The sequence below is a fragment of the Heterodontus francisci genome, chromosome 5, assembly GCF_036365525.1.
Source record: "Heterodontus francisci isolate sHetFra1 chromosome 5, sHetFra1.hap1, whole genome shotgun sequence".
Lineage (NCBI taxonomy): Eukaryota > Metazoa > Chordata > Chondrichthyes > Heterodontiformes > Heterodontidae > Heterodontus > Heterodontus francisci.
The window spans coordinates 116,172,522-116,192,768 of record NC_090375.1 but is presented as its reverse complement, the minus strand read 5'-3'; the positions used below and the strand labels follow the sequence as shown (position 1 = coordinate 116,192,768).

Sequence of the window (20,247 nt, the reverse complement as noted above, 5' to 3'; positions counted from 1 at the left end):
GTGCTGACTATCTCTAATGAACTTATTCTTTTCAAGATGATTATAAATCCTATCTCTTATAACCTTTACCAACATTTTACCCACAACCGAAGTAAGGCTCACAGGTCTATAATTACCAGGGCTGTCTCTACTCCCCTTCTTGAACAAGGGGACAACATTTGCTATCCTCCAGTCTTCCGGCACTATTCCTGTCGACAATGACGACATAAAGATCAAGGACAAAGGCTCTGCAATCTCCTCCTTTGCTTTCCAGAGAATCCTAGGATAAATCCCATCTGGCCCAGGGGACTTATCTATTTTCACACTTTCCAAAATTGCTAACACCTCCTCCTTGTGAACCTCAATCCCATCTAGCCTCGTAGTCTGTATCTCAGTATTCTCCTCGACAACATTTTCCTTCTCTACTGTAAATACTGATGAAAAATATTCATTTAACGCTTCCCCTATCTCCTCTGATTCCACACACAACTTCCCACTACTATCCTTGATTGGCCCGAATCGAACTCTCGTCATTCTTTTATTCCTGATATACCTATAGAAAGCCTTAAGGTTTTCCTTGATCCTATCCGCCAATGACTTCTCGTGTCCTCTCCCTTTAGATCCTTCCTGGCTAGCTTGTAACTCTCAAGCGCCCTAACTGAGCCTTCACGTCTCATCCTAACATAAGCCGCCTTCTTCCTCTTGACAAGCGCTTCAACTTCTTTAGTAAACCATGGCTCCCTCGCTCGACAACTTCCTCCCTGCCTGACAGGTACATACTTATCAAGGACACGTAGTAGCTGCTCCCTGAATAAGCTCCACATTTCGATTGTGCCCATCCCCTGCAGTTTCCTTCCCCATCCTACGCATCCTAAATCTTGCTTAATCGCATCATAATTTCCTTTCCCCCAGCTATAATTCTTGCCCTGCGGTATATACCTGTCCCTGCCCATCGCTAAGGTAAACCTAACCGAATTGTGATCAGTATCACCTGATGGACAGGTGACAGGTGATTGGTCCTGATGGACTTCATCCTAAGGTGTTAAAAGAAGTGGCTAGTGAGATGGTTGATGCGTTAGTTTTAATTTTCCAAAATTCTCTAGATTCGGGGAAGGTTCCGTTAGATTGGAAAATAGCAAATGTAAGTCCTTTGTTCAAAAAGGGAGGGAGACAGAAAGCAGGAAACTACAGGCCAGTTAGCTTAACATCTGTCTTAGGGAAAATGTTAGAAGCTATTTTTAAAGACGTTGCAGCAGGGCATTTGGAAAATTTCAAGATAATCAGGCAGAGTCAACATGGATTTGTGAAAGGGAAATCATGTTTAACCAATTTATTGGAGTTCTTTGAGGGAGTTACATGTGCTGTGGATAAAGGGGAACCGGTAGATGTATTGTACTTAGATTTCCAGAAGGCATTTGATAAGATGCCACATCAAAGGTTATTGCAGAAAATAAAAGTTCATGATGTAGGGGGTAACATATTGGCATGGATAGAAGATTGGCGAGTTAACAGGAAACTAAGAGTAGGCATAAATGGATCATTTTCTGGTTGGCAAGATGTAATGAGTGGTGTGCCACAGGGATCTGTGCTGGGGCCTCAACATTTTACAATTTATATAAGTGACTTGGGTAAAGGGACCGAAGATATGGTTACTAAATTTGCTGATGACAGAAAGATAGGTAGGAAAGTAACTTGTGAAGAGGACATGAGGAGCTACAAAGGGATATAGATAGGTTAAGTGAGTGGGCAAAGACCTGGCAATTGGAGTATAATGTGGGAAAGTGTGAAATTGTCCACTTTGGCAGGAAGAATAAAAAAGAAGCATATTATCTAAATGGTGCGCGATTGCAGAGCTCTGAGATGCAGAGGGATCTGGGTGTCCTAATGCATGAATCGCAAAAGATTAGTATGCAGGTACAGCACGTAATTAGGAAAGTTAATAGAATGTTATCGTTTATTGCAAGGGGAATTGAGTACAAAAGTAGGGTGGTTTTGCTTTAGCTATACAGGGCATTGGTGAGACCACACCTGGAGTACTGTGTACAGTACTGGTCTCCTTATTTAAGGAAGGATGTAAATGCATTGGAAGCAGTACAGAGAAGGTTTACTAGACCAATACCTGGAATGGGTGGGCTATCTTACGAGGAAAGATTGGACAGGCTAGGCTTGTATCTGCTGGAATTTAGAAGAGTAAGAGGCGACTTGATTGAAACATACAAGATCCTGAGGGGTCTTGACAGGGTGGATGTGGAAAGGATGTTTCCCCTTGTGGGAGAATCTGGAACTAGGGGTCACTGTTTAACAATAAGGGGTTGCCCATTTAAGACAAAGATGAGGAGAAATTATTTCTCTCGGAGGATCGTGAGTCTTTGGAATTCGCTTCCTCAAAAGGCAGTGGAAGCAGAGTCTTTAAATATTTTTAAGGGAGAGGTCGATGGATTCTTGATAAGCAAGGGGGTGAAATGTTATTGGGGGTAGGTGGAAATGTGAAGTAATCAGTTCAGCCATGAACATTGAATGGCGGAGCAGGCCCGAGTGGCCTACTCCTGTTCCATGTTCGTATGCAAACATGCTGTAACGAAATCAAAACCAAGCTTTTCCAATCCAGTTTATCTGCATATCAAACAATTTTGAGACATTTGGCCCCATCTGATTGATGGGGAGTGCCTCAAGGGTTTTAACGTGAAGGAAAAAGTTAGACCCTTAGAGTATGAAAGTGTTCAAAACATATGGACTAATCAGTTATCTTTTTTGACACAACCTGTATGTTCTGTTCATTGCAGTGACTGATGTACTGCTGTCTATGACAGAGAACACTGATTCAGTTGAAGAGATGATGGGCTGCATTTCTATTATGGCGATGGGGGTTCCGGTGGTGGGCCGGAAGGTGGGGAGAGACCTTCCCCGGCTCTCGGTCAGACCCCTAAGCCACTTGACAGTGGGCAGGCAATTAACTGCCCACTATCGGAAACAGCGTCCCTTTAAGGGACGAACTCCTATCTCAAAAGCTGCCAGCTGATTGGAAGGCTGGCAGCTCTGTAGTACTTGCAATGCCACTGGAAGCAGTGGCAACTGCCGGTAATGCAGGATTGCTTACTGTCTCTAATTGTGTAGCTTTCACTGTTTTGCTTTATCAGTATTGTTACTGACCAGCTTTAAATTTTCATTCAGGAATTTTATCTTTGTTTCTTCCCTGTATTTCATCAAAATATAGTGTAAATGTATACTTTGAAAGCCAGCTATCACTGTTAGGGGTACAGTTCCCTTTTCTTTCTTGAATTACACCATCTATCAGTGGTTTGTACGTAAAGGAGCTGTTTCAAACATTATGGTCTGAATTTTGACATAATGACAGTGAAGCTAACAGCGCTCATCATTATTAGGGGGTAAATCTGACAGCAACTTCTAGTGTCTGCACATGTGCCATTAAACACGGAAATCCAAAAGTTGCTGTCAGAGATATCCTGCTCCACAGGATGCACTGTTGTAGTCCTTGCCAATAAAAACGTTACTGAAATCGCTGTAATGGCATGACCTGGGTAATTACCCACTAGCCTCGCACTAAGAATAGCTGAAAAAGCTAGGGCTAGTGCATTCAAGAGTACAACAACAGCTTGCATTTATATAGAGCCGTTTACATAAGTCTTCCCAAGATACTTCACGGGAGTATTATGAAGCAGAACTTAATTCCGAGCCACATAAGGAGAAATTGGGAGAGATGACCGAAAGCTTAGTCAAAGAGGTAGGTTTTAAGGAATGTCTTAAAGGAGGAAAGAGAGGTGGTGAGGTTTAGAGAGGGAATTACAGAGCTTAGGATCTTGGCAGCTGAAGGCATGGCCTCCAATAAATAGTAGAGCAGAGTTTTGAATGCTGTCAAGTTTATGGGAGGGTAGAATGCAGGAGGCTGGCCAGTCGTGCATTGGAATCGTCAAGTTGAAGTAACAAAGGCACGACTGAGGGTTTCAGTAACAGATGAGATGAGTTAGGGGTGGAGTCAGGTAATGTTATAGGTGAAGATGAGGGTGTGGTTGAGCAAATCAGTAAATGCAGAAATATCATGTTGAATGCAAGGCCAAAGGCTAGACAGCTGAGATTTTGAAAGGGCAGTTGCAAGTGAATTGGAAGACAGTATTTCCAGGGGCAGGCGGAGAAGTAAGTCGGATTGGGAGGTGGAAGGGGATGCTTTAATCCAAAAAGGCAGATGGTGAAGAATAGAACTGGAGCCTAGTCTTTACACACTGAAAAACTTTTTATTTTCGGAGACACACATTACAAATGTACACCTCCAAATCCAACTATATATGGGAGTGGTCAGTGCTGGTCTTATCTGTGATAGCCATGTGAGATGGCAAGGTCAAGGGAGTGGACACAAATATGGAGGTTACATGGTGGAAGAGATTAAGGGAAGATAAGAGGGCAGTGACTCAGCAGAGGGAGCATAATGAGGTGTGATGGTGATTGAACTGCATTATCCATGATAATTAGTGCTGAACAACTTCTGTGGTCCTGAAAAATTAGTTTTACAAGTGTGACATCTCATTCCTTCAGAAGAAAATTAATGTTACTGATTTTTTTTTAAAGATTTTTTTAAAAAGTTTTTTTAGCTCTTATCTCCCTTAATCCCATTTGCATGCAGTCTTTACAATTAAGTCATTGTGCAGGAACTGGGATATTTTATATTAGCTTTACATTACTTCCTGTTTTGTCCTCTGTCTCAGTGAGGATTGTTCAATTTGATTGAAGAGCCTTTATTGCTTGTCTCTCTTCTGAACATACGAACTAGGAGCAGTAATAGGCCACTCGGCCCCTCGAGCCAGCTCTGCCATTCAATAAGTTCATGGTTGAACTGATTACTCCACATTGATTGTATAACAACCATGTGGATTAGAAAACTGAAGCACTTCCCCAAATCTCTGTTTTTATCAGATTAACAGTATTAAATCAATCACTAAATCAGCTAAGGTTCATCCATATGAAAGTCCCAATACAAATGGCAATAAAACAAATTAATGGTTGTAAATAACGTCCTGAGAGGCTAAGAATAGGAAGAAATATATTTTACATTTCACTAGTATTGTGAGTGCAATTATGGAAATGACATCATTAAAACACTGTGCTGGTGGAGGTCTGAGCTTGTTTGGACCTGTCTTTTACCCCTCATGATTCCTGAATCCACTGTGTTTCACTTGCATTTTCTGTTTCAACTTTTATCTGTTTTTTAGTGAACATGAACTTCTTAGAAGACAAAGTTGGGAATGTAGTTATCTTGCAGCACATAGTTAGTCCATGACAAAAGTTTTTGGCAGAGCTCTGTACCTAAGTGATCAAAATGTTAGTTCTAACCATGCAAAGAAAGATCGAGTTCATTGAGCCTTTAAGATTAGATAAGAGACTTGGCAGCACAAAACTTGTTGTGAATCGACTTTATTGAATAACGGTAAGGGCAAGTTTCTTTGGTTTATCTGAAAACTTTAGTCACAAACTCGGGCAATGATGAACAGTCTAACACAGATACTACCCGTATTAGAAACTGGACAGCAGAGTGCAGGACTCTTTCTCTTGCATCTCTGGTTTTCAAGTTTTTTGGTTTGCGCCTCTCTCTCGTTTCTTGTTGTTTGAAAATTCTCGGCCGTATAGGGCTGCTTTAATCCTGCCTTCTTTCCAATTAACCCTCCCTTTCCCCATTCATTGATGAGTCTTGTATTAAAGGATGCCTTTCTTAACCAACCAAGGATCATTTTGCGATGATTGCTAAACTTTTGGATTTATGTAAGACACCTTTGTGTTGACTCTGTTATCTCAATGCTTTTACATTTCGTGGTCCCTTATCTCATTACGAGACAAATCTACATTTTGTTCTCATAGAAACTGTTTTCACTGTCTGCCTTCAAGGTTGCACCCTTTTATTGCAAGTAAGCATTTTAAAACATGGCATAATCTCCCAGAATCCCTCTACCTTGACATCTTGTCTATACTGTACCCTGTTTCCTAAGTTTTCCCACTTTATCATACTACAAAGAAGGGTTATAATAAAACTAAATGTTAGTTCATAATAATGTCAGTTGTTAGCTTATAATAGCTAGATTTTAGCAACTAGTAGTCTGGTTAGGCAGGAACTGGGGAGCATACATTGGGAACAGATGTTCTCAGGGAAATGCTCGACAGAAATGTGGAGGTTGTTTAGGGAGCACTTGCTGCGACTGCTAGATAGGTTTGTCCCGATGAGGCAAGGAAGGGATGGTAGGGTGAAGGAACCTTTGATGACAAGAGATGTGGAACAGCTAGTCAAGAGGAAGAAGGAAGCTTACTTAAGGTTGAGGAAGCAAGGATCAGACAGGGCTCTAAAGGGTTACAAGGTAGCCAGGAAGGAACTGAAGAATGGACTTAGGCGAGCTAGAAGGGGACATGAAAAAGTCTTGGCGGGTAGGATTAAGGAAAATCCCAAGGCATTCTACACTTATGTGAGGAACAAGAGGATGGCCAGAGTGAGGGTAGGGCCAATCAGGGATAGTGGAGGGAACTTGTGCCTGGAGTCGGAGGAGGTAGGGGAGGTCCTAAATGAATACTTTGCTTCAGTATTCACCAGTGAGAGGGACCTGGTCGTTTGTGAGGATAGCGTGAAACAGGCTGATATGCTCGAACAGATTGATGTTAAGAGGGAGGATGTGCTGGAAATTTTGAAAGACATGAGGACAGATAAGTCCCCGGGGCCAGACGGGATATACCCAAGGATATTACGGGAAGCGAGGGAAGAGATTGCCGCGCCTTTGGCGATGATCTTTGCGTCCTCACTGTCCACTGGAGTAGTACCAGAAGATTGGAGGGTGGCAAATGTTATTCCCTTGTTCAAGAAAGGGAATAGGGATAACCCTGGGAATTATAGACCAGTCAGTCTTACGTCGGTAGTGGGCAAATTATTGGAGAGGATTCTGAGAGACAGGATTTATGATTATTTGGAAAAGCATAGTTTGATTAGAGACAGTCAGCATGGCTTTGTGAGGGGCAGGTCATGCCTCACAAGCCTTATTGAATTCTTTGAAGATGTGACAAAACACATTGATGAAGGAAGATCAGTGGATGTGGTGTATATGGATTTTAGCAAGGCGTTTGATAAGGTTCCCCATGGTAGGCTCATTCAGAAAGTAAGGAGGCATGGGATACAGGGAAAGTTGGCTGTCTGGATACAGAATTGGCTGGCCCATAGAAGACAGAGGGTGGTAGTAGATGGAAAGTATTCAGCCTGGAGCTCGGTGACCAGTGGTGTTCCACAGGGATTTGTTCTGGGACCTCTGCTCTTTGTGATTTTTATAAATGACTTGGATGAGGAAGTGGAAGGTTGGGTTAGCAAGTTTGCCGATGACACGAAGGTTGTTGGAGTTGTGGATAGTGTGGAAGGCTGTTGTAGGTTGCAACGGGACATCGACAGGATGCAGAGCTGGGCTGAGAAGTGGCAGATGGAGTTCAACCTGGAAAAGTGTGAAGTGATTCATTTTGGAAGGTTGAATTTGAATGCAGAATACAGGCTTAAAGACAGGATTCTTGGTAGTGTGGAGGAACAGAGGGATCTTGGGGTCCATGTCCATAGATCGCTCAAAGTTGCCACCCAAGTTGATAGTGTTGTTAAGAAGGCGTATGGTGTGTTGGCTTTCATTAACAGGGGGATTGAGTTTAAGAGCTGCGAGGTTATGCTGCAGCTCTATAAAGCCCTGGTTAGACCACACTTGGAATATTGTGTTCAGTTCTGGTCGCCTCATTATAGGAAGGATGTGGAAGCTTTAGAGAGGGTGCAGAGGAGATTTACCAGGATGCTGCCCGGACTGGAGGGCATGTCTTATGAAGAAAGGTTGAGGGTGCTAGGGCTTTTCTCATTGGAACGAAGAAGGATGAGAGGTGACTTGATAGAGGGGTACAAGATGATGAGAGGCATAGATAGAGTGGATAGCCAGAGACTTTTTCCCAGGGCGGAAAGGGCTATCACCAGGGGGCATAATTTTAAGGTGATTGGAGGAAGGTTTCGGGGAGGTGTCAGAGGTAGGTTCTTTACACAGAGAGCGGTGGGTGCGTGGAATGCACTGCCAGCGGTGGTAGTAGAAGCAGATACATTAGGGACATTTAAGCGACTCTTGGATAGGTACATGGATAATAGTAGAATGAGGGGTATGTAGGTAGTTTGATCTTAGAGTAGGTTAAAGGTTCGGCACAACATCGTGGGCCGAAGGGCCTGTACTGTGCTGTACTGTTCTATGTTCTATGTTAGTAACATTTTAATTACCTAATAATCTTACAAGTCTGTCAAATATGTCAGCAAATAGCCCAGTAAAATCATGAAATGCTGGTTGAGGGAGCAATGGTGAAGAGGTGATTCAGAATTGATCAAAAACATGTGGCATGCCTTCCTAAGTTCAAAGGTTCTTGCCAAAAAAATTACTACAAGACAGCAGTGATCAACCTCTCCTTTCTGTTGAAAGATACAATTTTGTTTGAAAAAAAATCCTGTATTTTGAGATCTATGATTTTTGTCAGAACCAGTAAATCTGAATCCCAAGTCGAAGTGCGAAAAATCATATTTTCTATTGCTCTTTTGCCTGGCTGCACTTAGTCCTTCTGCGGGATCAACATCCACAACTTTATGCTTCAAAAAATCTTCCATTCCTTCACAGTTATCAAACACTAAACATGACAGTCATATAGCATGCAGGAACTAGAGGGCACTGGAATGTTCAGAACACTTGAATTTGAAATGGCAGATCAGTGCAGATATCAAATTGGGCAAGGATCATCTGGAATGGTAACATAGGAACAGGAGAAAACTATAATATTGTGAAAATACACTGTTTACCTGGTGGATATCTGCAGCCTCAAGCTACCTTCCTGCCTTACTATGGTAAACTGGCAGTCAAAAATCTGAATTTCTTAAAATTTTAGAGGAACTGAAGAAATTTAAGTTTAATTTCAAAGAAAAAGTTTACTCTGATGCAAGCATTGCATAGAGGGATCTCAGCACAGCATTGGATTTTTGAATTCCTGCTGATTTCTATAAGTGGAAGTTGGTGCAAAGTAACTGAATATTGCACCCCAGAAGCAACTCTGATGACGTTAAGCTAAATTGTGAAAGAGAAAGGTTCAAACGAGTCAAAGGTAACTTTAGGACTGATATCAGGAAATTGATCTTCTAAGTAATGAACATATTGAATAGACTTCTGAATAGAGTGATGGACACAGAAACCCTGGAAACGTTTACAACAACTTGTGTTTATTATAGCGCCTGTTAAGAAAAATGTCCAAAAATGCCATTACATAATCAAAATATTGGACACTGAGACAAAAAAGGAGACATTTGGCATGGTCAAAAGCTTGTTCAATGTGGTGGGTTTTCTGAAGGATCTTAAAGGAGGAGGAGAAAGTGGTGACTGTGTTTAGAGAGGAGGAATTCCAGAGCGTAGGGCTTAGGTGCCTGAAGTCGTGGCTGCCAGTGGTCGGGACAGAGGCGAGGGGTGATAAACAAGAGACTAGAGTCAAAATTCAGTTAATTCAAAAGGGAGGTGTAAGGCTGCTGTCTGTGGATAGGAGTGATATGCGAACAGGCCTTGATGCTGGATAGGATAGGGCAGCAGTGTTGTGAGTGAGTTGACATGGTGTTTGGAAGATGGAAGGCTGGCCAGGAGAGCACTGACTCAGTAAAGTCTGGAGGTGACAAAGACATGGATAAGAGTGTCAGCCTCAGATGGGTTCAGATAGGGACAGAAGTAGGCAATGCTATGGAATTGGAAACAATTGGATGTTCAGTTGAGGGGTCTGTACAGTATTTCTGGATGGATGAATTTAGTCATGTGTAACTATCTTGTCTGGTGGTATCAATATTTTGCAGTTTGCTTCCCCTCTTGTTCCTGTTCTCACTCCCAACTTGTTAATTTCTTCTTTCAAAAGGTAGTTATTTCTGCCTAAGCTACAGTTCTTTTCCTGTCCTGTTGTGCTGTAGATTTTCCTGCAGCATTATTGTGTTCTTATGAAATTCAGTCTGCAGATGCTGTTCATTTCTCTTTTCTAAACCACATCTTTTGTTCCTTTTACTTTGCTCCGTTATCCTTTTTCTGTTCTGCGGTTTGTACCTATCTTCTGTTTTCCTAACACTGGGGGATGGAGCCATACTAATGTGGGGCTGCTGCTTGCTAGAGTCAGTTGAAGTTTCTGCTTGTTCCATCAATGACTCAAAAAAATTTGCTAGGTAATGGCCAATGCTATGCTATTGCACAGAGCAATTCAGACAATATTTAAAACCATGAGCCCACTGACGCCCACTTGAAACCTCTGCTGTCCCAGCAGAGCTAGAGATGCCCTTCAATATTGATATTGCCAAATAAGGGACTGGTGGACATGTTGAATAATTACTTTACATCAGGATTTAGTGAGGAAGGTCAACATGCCAGACATCCCAGGGACAGTGACTTAACAAAATTAACGAGCAAAATAGCAGTAATGAAGAAACTAATGGAACTCTTTTCTTCTTTGGCCTCCTTGTCTCGAGAGACAATGGGTATGCGCCTGGTGGTGGTCAGTGGATTGTGGAGCAGCGCCTGGAGTGGCTATAAAGGCCAATTCTAGAGTGACAGACTCTTCCACAGGTGCTACAGATAAAATTGGTTGTCAGGGCTGTTACACAGTTGGCTCTCCCCTTGCGCGTCTGTCTTTTTTCCTGCCAACTGCTAAGTCTCTTCGACTCGCCACACTTTAGCCCCGCCTGTATAGCTACCCGCCAGCTCTGGCGATCGCTGGCAACTGACTCCCACGACTTGTGATCAATGTCACAGGACTTCATGTCTCGTTTGCAGACGTCTTTAAAGCGGAGACATGGACGGCCGATGGGTCTGATACCAGTGACGAGCTCGCTGTACAAATGTGTCCTTGGGGATCCTGCCATCTTCCCTGCGGCTCACATGGCCAAGCCATCTCAAGCGCCGCTGGTTCAGTAGGGTGTATATGCTGGGGATGTTGGCTGCCTCGAGGACTTCTGCCACCTGATACCAAGGATTCTCCGGAGGCAGCGAAGATGGAATGAATTGAGACGTCGCTCTTGGCTGACATACGTTGTCCAGAACTAAAGCATGACAAATCCCCAAGTCCAGATGATTTCCATCCCCAGGCTTTCAAGGAAGTAGGTGAACACTCTCGATTCAGGAACCGTTCCTTTATATTGGAAAATAGCGCCTGTTAGTCCACTACTTAAAAGTGAGGGGAAAAATCAGGGAATTATAAGCCAGTTAGCCTAACACTTATTGTCGGGAAATTACTAGAGACTGTAATTAAGGATGGAGTGACTGAATATTAGAAAAATTTCAGCTGCTTAGGAAGAGCCAGCATGGATTTGTAAAGGCTAGGTCATCCCTGGTGATCCTAATTGTGAATGTTTTGAAAAGGTGACTAAAGTAATGGATGGGCAAATGTCTATGGATGTTATTTATACAGGCTTCCGGAAGGCATTTGATGAAGTCCCTCAGAAGAGATTGCTAGATAAAGTTGAAACTCATGGAATTGAAGGCAAATTATTGACCTGGTTAGGAATTTGGCTGAGTGGCAGGAAACTGAGAGTGTGGATAATGAGAAAGTACTCTAATGGCCAGGAAGTGTCTCATGGTGTCCATAAGGATATGTGTTAGGGTCTGACCTAGTTAATCTAGTTATTAATGATTTAGTTCATGGGATAGAAAATCACATATCAAAATCAAGACTGACACTTGAGTGCAGTACTAAGCGAGTACTGCACTGTCGGAGGTGACGTCATTTGGATGAGACATTAAACTGAGGCCCCATCTACCTTCTTGAATGGAGCAGGGGAGTTATCACCGGTGCCCTGGACAATATTTATCCCTCAATCAACAGCACAAAAATAGGTTATCTGGTCATTTTCACATTGCTTTCTGTGGGAGTATGCGGTGTGCAAATTGGCTGCCGCATTTCCCACATTGCAGCAGTGGCGATGCTTAACAAGTGTTTCGGTGGCTGCATAGCACTGAGACATCCAGTGGTCATGAAAAGTGCGATTAAAAATACAAGCCTCCCGCCTTCTCCCTCCCGCCCTCTCCCTCCGTAAAGACTAATTCTCTGGGGAGATTCGTTATGAAATATTTGAAGCAGAGGAAAGCACAAGGATGTGGGCAGTTTTGGATTGACTCTGTATTTGTGGTCTTTGATAAGTCTGCTGTTAGATTGATGCTATAAAGTAATGATATTTACTGAATTTGTTTATTTTTTCTTTTAACAGAGGAGATAAAATCAGAAACAGAAAAACAAAGGTAAGCTATTCCTTCAGTGTTTCGTAATGTCTGTAGTCTTGATTCCAGATAGTTTAATTTCATCTAAATTTGGAGTTCCAACGCAAGAAATTTCCCACTAAGTAGAATTTATGACTTGTGTACACCCGCAACTTTAAAGTTTTAGTGTGTCATTCCAGCACAAACATTAACATTTCCCTAATGTTTGCGATTTTATTCCTTTACATGCTGAATATCATCTATCCAATCATTATTTGCATATTATCAGCTTTTAAAAGGAACCATTTTTAATCATTGCTGTAAGCTTTTTCTTTTTCTAACTCCCCAGTTTGGGGTTTGTGCTGGATGTGGTACATACGGTGTAAAAGTTGGTCTTTGGACATTTTGCAGCAGGTGGTAACGTTGAAAGTTAGACTCCATACTTCTCACCATTTCCCCTGTTAAGAAATTGCTAAAGTCTGTTACCAGACTTTCCAGAAGAGATATAAATGTGTTTTGTTTTTGGACAGCTAATTTTGATACATCTGGAAGTCTCTGGAGACTGGAGGATCTGCCTGAGTCTCCAAGCTACTGAGAAATATATGTGTAGAATTTGTTTGCTTGATATGTAATGAGCACTCTATTCAGGTCAGATCTCACTTAAGTTCAGAATATAGCTTGGCAGAGCCAAGGCTTAGAGACCTCCAAGTGTGCCAGGGATCTGCTGGCATTTTAACAAACTAGTAATGTGCACTTTTTGTGGGGAATTAGTGAAGTTTGTGGAGCTTGTGTGGAGTGTGATACGTACAATGGTCTTGAGTTGCTAGGTAATGGCCCATGTTATGCTATTGCTCAGAGTAATTCAGGAGTAAAGGTCAGCTCGGGTCTGCAAACGAAACCCAAGCCGAACCGGCCTGAGTCCTTCCATTTTTTTCTCGCGCCCGACCAGACCTGACCATCAGTTAACTTACCTTCCATTTTTCACTTTGTTGCTTATCTGCACAAGCTTAAAATAACTAACAAAACCACCTTTCTAGTCCAAAAATTACATTAATAGTGGAGCTACTTACCTGAGGTTGTGATAGAGCGTGTCCGAACTGACCCGAGCCCGAATGCCGGACCCGGAAGTGCGACTCGACCCGGGCCCGACAGGTGTTGTCGAGTCCCGTCGGGTTTGGGTCAGGTAGCTGGCCTTTATTAAGATATTTTAAACCATGAGCACAATGAGGCCTGCTAGAAACCTTCCCAGCAGAACTGGTAATGCGCTCCATCGCACAGGGTTTCTCTCTTTGTCAGCAGGATCTTGGCTGTTATTTTTCCCCTTCCCCCTCCCTCTGTCTCAGTAGTACTACTTGTCCCTCCTTTAATCCATAGGTCCTCTCTACTCACCTTTTCCCTCACTTTGCATCTATAGTCGAGAGTTGCTTTCTCATAAGATTGTTCTCTTTCCTTTCTCCCCCACACTCTAGATTTCTCTTACACTCAATAATGTTGCATTTATCTATATTTCTCCCTTCATCCCCTCATCCAAACTGGCTCTCCAAGAAAATCTTTTTTTTATTCATTTGTGTAATGTCTTTGTCGCTGGCTAGACCAGCATTTATTTCCCATCCCTAATTGCCTTTGATCTGAGTGGCTTGGTAGTCCATTTCACAGAGCATTTAAGAGTCAACTACATTGCTGTGGGTCTGGAGTCACTTGTAGGCCAGACCAGGTAAGGACGGCAGATTTCCTTCCTTAAAGGACATTAAGTGAACTGGATGGGTTTTTACAACAAGCAACAATGGTTTCATGGTCACCACTAGACTAGCTTTTTAATTCCAGATAATTAATTCAGAAGTCCAGAGCAAAGAGACCTCTAAATGTGCCAGGAATCTGTTGGCGTCTAACCAGACAGAAATGTGCAATTAGTGTGTATAATTTATGAAGTTTGTGAAACTTATGTGGAGTGTGATACGTACAGTCTTGAGTCGACCTTTGTGCATTTTACTGAAAGTGATAATGTTGATCTGTCTCCATACCTCATCATTTCTCCCCCGTTAGCAAAATTCTAGATTTTGCCTCCAGTACCAGCAAACCTCTTGCTGCCTGTTAAGGTTTTGATTTGCAGGGTTGTCCGGAACAGTATAATAAGAGTACTCTTCATGTCTTATGGCACTGGCTGGAAATTGCATGTGTGTGTACCCCTGGTTAGAATAATACCAGACGTGGCTGGTATGCTATCCACAATTCAGTGGTTGCTCATATTCACTGATTAGGCTTGCACATAATGACTTGGGAGGGTTGCTGGAGCAGTACTACAGCAGGATAGAAGGATGGATTTGGGCAAAATGGGTTTATAATGGGTGTGAGAGTTCAACTGAGCCACCAGGAATGACTGGTGGTGGGGTGGGGGGTGGCAAAGCCATGAGGAATTGATAAGTGGGAAAGGAAAGTAAGCTCCCAGGAATGACTGAGTTGTCAGTAAGTGTGTAAATCTCACTCATTTTATCAGAGTAGTGCAGACGCAAATGGCCAAATTACTCCTTGTGTAAAATTGTACGATTCTATTTTCATTTAGCATTTGAATGTAAATGAGCATATTGGTTTAGTTTGTTAAAATGGTAACATTTAAGGGAAATATAAATTTTTGATGAATTCTGATAACCTCTTCTCAGATATTCTTCCCATTCCTTTCAAAACTACCCAAATTACCCCCATCTCAAATAGTCCATTCTTGATTTCTCTGGCCTAGTAAATTACTGCCCCCCACCTCCGTCTCCAGTCTCCCTTTCTGGTTGAACGTGTTGTCACCTCTCAAATTCCTATCCAATCAGGTTTCCACTCCTGCCATAGTACTGAAATGACCCTAATCAATGGTACAAATGAACTTCTGTGTAACTGTGGCCATGCTACAGTGTCCCTCCATATTTTCTTTGCCGCCTTTTATATGCTCAACCATGTCGTCTTCCTCAAAACCTCCCCTCTATTGTCCAGCTTAATAGGACTGTCCGCACTTGGTTCCCACCTGCTTGTATCCAGTTGTAGCCAGAGCTTTTCCAACAAGAACCTCTTTTCCTATTGTTACAATCTCAGTGAGATTGTTAATGTGAAAAATACAAGATATGAACCCCCCACCCTAGACCAATGTACAGAATTCCATGATTAGATTTCACATTTTAAAACTTTTATTATAATAACTAAAGTAAAAGAAATCCCCATTAACTAAATAGTACTTTGTAAAAAGCTGAGACCCTATATTACAAAGAAAGATATTTTCTTGACTTATTAAAATACCTGAAAAACTCTCACCACACTTATATGTTATACAGTTCTTTTTGACAGTGCAATCCTTTGCTGTTAAAAGTCGCAAACCTCTCCCAGTTGCAATGGGTTGGATCTCCCAAACCTTTTCAAAAATCAGTGTCCTCTTCGTTCACTTCTCTGAGCACTTCTGGCCGGGATGTCTGCGAATAAGACGAGTCCTGGTGACCTTGCTGGTAGCTTCAACATTTAAAGCATTTTCAAGTCTTCGCAGCCTTTTGCTGTTTCAGTCTTCCAAATGCAGGTAGTTTCCCCTCTCTCTCTTGAGGCCGCCACTGCTGGTTGCCTTTCTTACTGCCTTCCCTGAGGCTGCAACCACTGGGTTCCCTTCTTAGAACCTGTTTGCCTTCAGAAAATCTGTCAAATTTATTTGGACTCAAAAGTCAAGAGCTTATAGCCCTGTTCCAATATGCAAAGTCCAGAAATCTGGTTTCGCAGGACCACCTGGATGTCCATTGTTCCCAGGTGTTAACAGTTGCTTAGTACATTTGCCTCTTCAGAATCATTGACTCCTTCTTTTTTGATCTGAAAGTCTGGAAGGATGAAACCCATTGTCCTTCAGGTATTAGCCCTTCAGTCGCTTTTTAAAAAAAAAAGTCTTTGATCTGTTCTCTGTTGTCCCGTGAACCAAGATTTCTGTCTTGTCCTTTAGCAGAGTAGATGTGAGGACGTCTGACTTTCTGGAATCCATCTTAAACCTTTAAAAATCACAGTTCTTAAAACGTAATCATTTTACAAAATCCAGTGTTGATAATCCTGTCCCTACATGGTTAACTCTAGAGTTCCGCAAGATGTAACCTTGGACTCCTCTTTCTCATCTACTTGGTGCCGCTTGGTAACATCATCTGAACTTGGGGTCGACATGTATGCTGTTATTACCATTTGTGGCTCCTCAGATACTGAAGCAGCCCGTGTCCATATGCAGGAATACCTGGACAACATCTCTGCTTGGGCTGATAAGTGTCACGTAACATTCGTGCCACACAAGTGCCAGTCAATGACACACTCCCACAAAAGAGAATCCAAGCATCTCCCCATGACATTCAATGTCATCACCATTGCTGAATCCCCCACCTGACTCCCCAAAGTCTGTCCACCATCTACAGGGCACAAGTCAGCAGTGTGCTGGAATACTGTCCACTTGCCTGGATGAGTGCAGCTCCAACAACAGTCAAGAAACTTGATACTATCCAGGACAAAGCAGCCTGCTTAATCAGCACTCCAACTGAAGTATTCACTCGCTCCACCGCTGGCGCAAAGTGGCAGCGGTGTATACTATATACGGAATGCACTGCAGCAACTGGCCAAGCCTGCTTCAATAGCAGCTTCCAAACCCATGACCTCTATCACCTAGAAGGGCAAGGGCAGCAGACGCATGCCACCTGCAAGTTCCACTCTGAGCCACAAACCATTCTGACTTGGAACTATATCGCTGTTCCTTCACTGTTGCTGGGTCAAAAACCTGCCTAACAGCACTGTGGGTATACCTACTTCAGATGGACTGCAGCAGTTCAGGAAGGCGGCTCACCACCACCTTCTGAAGGGCAACTTGGGATGTGCAACAAATGCTGGCTTTGTCAGCGATGCTCACATCCCATGAAAAAATGGGGGAAAAAAAAGGCCCTTGGACTGATTCTTGTGATATCCCACTTGTAACAGCCGGCTGACCTGAAAATGGTCCATTTATTCCAACTGTCTTTTTTTCTGTCCTTTAACCAATCCTCTATCCATGCTTATATATTACTCCCAACCCCACCAGCCCGTATCTTGTGCAACAACCTTTTGTGTGGCACCTTATCAAATGCCTTTTGAAAATCCAAATATACTACATCCACTTGTTTCCTTTTATCTACCTTGCTCGTAACATCCTCAAAAAAGTCTGAATAGATCTGTCAAATAGTTTCCCATTCATAAAACCATGTTAACTATACTCATGTTAGGATCTTCTAACTGCCCTGTGACAACTTCCTTAATCATGGATTCCAGCATTTTCTCGACGACTAATGTCAGGCTAAACTGGTCTGTAGTTCCCTAATTTTTTTCTCTCTCACCTCATTTCTTGAATAGCGGTGTTAGATTTGATATCTTCCAATCCACTGGGGCCATTCCAGAATCTAGGCAGTTTTTTATTTTATTTATTTTATTTAGAGATACAGCACTGAAACAGGCCCACCGAGTCTGTGCCGACCAAGAACCACCCATTTATACTAACTCTACAGTAATCCCATATTCCCTACCACCTACCTACACTAGGGGCAATTTACAACAGCCAATTTACTTATCACCTGCAAGTCTTTGGCTGTGGGAGGAAACCGGAGCACCCGGCGAAAACCCACGCGGTCACAGGGAGAACTTGCAAACTCCGCACAGGCAATACCCAGAATCGAACCCGGGTCCCTGGAGCTGTGAGGCTGCGGTGCTAATCACTGCGCCACTGGAAAATCAAAACCAGTGCATCCACTATTGCAGCACTCACCTCTTTTAGGACCCTAGGATGTGGGGCACCTGGCCCAGGGGGTGTCGTCTCATTAATTTCAGCGGTACTTTATTTTTGCTAATTACTTTTAAGTTCCTCATTCTCATTAGACCCATGGTTCCCTGTTATTTCTGGTATGTGATTTGTATCTTCTGCTGTGAAGACAGACATAAAATAATTGTTTAACGTCTCTATCATTTCCTTATTCCCTATTATTTCTCCAGTCTCAGTCTCGAAAGGATCCACGTTTATTTTCGCTAGTGTCTTTTTACACACTTGTAGAAGCAAGAATGAGAAATTTCCGCCAAACGGCAGATTTCCGACATTAGGATTTTGGAAATCAGCCATTGGCTTCTTCCAGCCTGCCAAAGCTTCCAATCTGGCCCTGAGGGGGGTGGAGATGGGAGGAGGTTGGAGACGGGAGAGAGGAGGGGGTGGGGAGAGAGGGGGACAGGGAGGGCGAGGGGAGGGGGAGTCGGGGACGGGGTGGGGGAGTCGGGGACGGGGAGGGCGAGGGGGGTTGGGGGGGGTAGAGTCGGGGAGGGCGAGGGGGGTTGGGGGGGGAGAGTCGGGGACGGGGAGGGCGAGGGGGGTTGGGGGGGGAGAGTCGGGGACGGGGAGGGCGAGGGGGGTTGGGGGGGGAGAGTCGGGGACGGGGAGGGCGAGGGGGGTTGTGGGGGGAGAGTCGGGGACGGGGAGGGCGAGGGGGGTTGGGGGGGGAGAGTCGGGGACGGGGAGGGCGAGGGGGGTTGGGGGGGGGAGAGTCGGGGACGGGGAGGGCGAGGGGGGTTGGGGGGGGAGAGTCGGGGACGGGGAGGGCGAGGGGGGTTGGGGGGGGAGAGTCGGGGACGGGGAGGGCGAGGGGGGTTGGGGGGGGAGAGTCGGGGACGGGGAGGGCGAGGGGGGTTGGGGGGGGAGGGCGAGGGGGGTTGGGGGGGGAGAGTCGGGGACGGGGAGGGCGAGGGGGGTTGGGGGGGGGAAGAGTCGGGGACGGGGAGGGCGAGGGGGGTTGGGGGGGGGAAGAGTCGGGGACGTTGGGGGGGGGGAGGAGAGTCGGGGACGAGGGGGGTTGGGGGGGGTGGAGGAGAGTCGGGGACGAGGGGGGTTGGGGGGGGAGGAGAGTCGGGGACGAGGGGGGTTGGGGGGGGGAGAAGAGTCGGGGACGAGGGGGGTTGGGGGGGGGGGAGGGAGAGTCGGGGACGAGGGGGGTTGGGGGGGGGGGAGGAGAGTCGGGGACGAGGGGGGTTGGGGGGGTGGGGAGGAGAGTCGGGGACGAGGGGGGTTGGGGGGGGGAGGAGAGTCGGGGACGAGGGGGGTTGGGGGGGGGGGAGGAGAGTCGGGGACGAGGGGGGTTGGGGGGGGGGGAGGAGAGTCGGGGACGAGGGGGGTTGGGGGGGGGGGGAGAGTCGGGGACGAGGGGGGTTGGGGGGGGGGGGAGGAGAGTCGGGGACGAGGGGGGTTGGGGGGGGGGGAGGAGAGTCGGGGACGAGGGGGGTTGGGGGGGGGGGGAGGAGAGTCGGGGACGAGGGGGGTTGGGGGGGGGGGAGGAGAGTCGGGGACGAGGGGGGTTGGGGGGGGGGGGGGAGGAGAGTCGGGGACGAGGGGGGTTGGGGGGGGGGGGAGGAGAGTCGGGGACGAGGGGGGTTGGGGGGGGGGGGGGAGGAGAGTCGGGGACGAGGGGGGTTGGGGGGGGGGGGGGAGGAGAGTCGGGGACGAGGGGGGTTGGGGGGGGGGGGGGAGGAGAGTCGGGGACGAGGGGGGTTGGGGGGGGGGGGGAGGAGAGTCGGGGACGAGGGGGGTTGGGGGGGGGGGGGGAGGAGAGTCGGGGACTTGGGGGGGGGGGGGGGGAGGAGAGTCGGGGACTTGGGGGGGGGGGGGGGAGGAGAGTCGGGGACGAGGGGGGTTGGGGGGGGGGGGTAGGAGAGTCGGGGACGAGGGGGGTTGGGGGGGGGGGGGGGAGGAGAGTCGGGGACGAGGGGGGTTGGGGGGGGGAGGAGAGTCGGGGACGAGGGGGGTTGGGGGGGGGAGGAGAGTCGGGGACGAGGGGGGTTTGGGGGGGGGGAGAGTCGGGGACGAGGGGGGTTTGGGGGGGGGGGGGGAGAGTCGGGGACGAGGGGGGTTTGGGGGGGGGGGGGAGAGTCGGGGACGAGGGGGGTTGGGGGGGGGGGAGGAGAGTCGGGGACGAGGGGGGTTGGGGGGGGGGGGAGGAGAGTCGGGGACGAGGGGGGTTGGGGGGGGGGG

At 45.9% G+C, this 20,247-nt stretch overlaps 1 protein-coding gene across 2 annotated transcripts in view; it reads left to right on the top strand.

Annotated features, from left to right (window-relative positions):
• arfgef1 (ADP-ribosylation factor guanine nucleotide-exchange factor 1 (brefeldin A-inhibited)) overlaps nt 1-20,247 on the top strand; it is a 327,463-nt gene that overhangs the window by 58,018 nt on the left and 249,198 nt on the right. For both annotated transcript variants that reach the window (XM_068031959.1, XM_068031958.1), the window contains exon 2: nt 12,239-12,269. In XM_068031959.1, the coding sequence (XP_067888060.1) occupies nt 12,239-12,269 (31 nt within the window). The remainder of the gene's footprint in view (nt 1-12,238; nt 12,270-20,247) is intronic.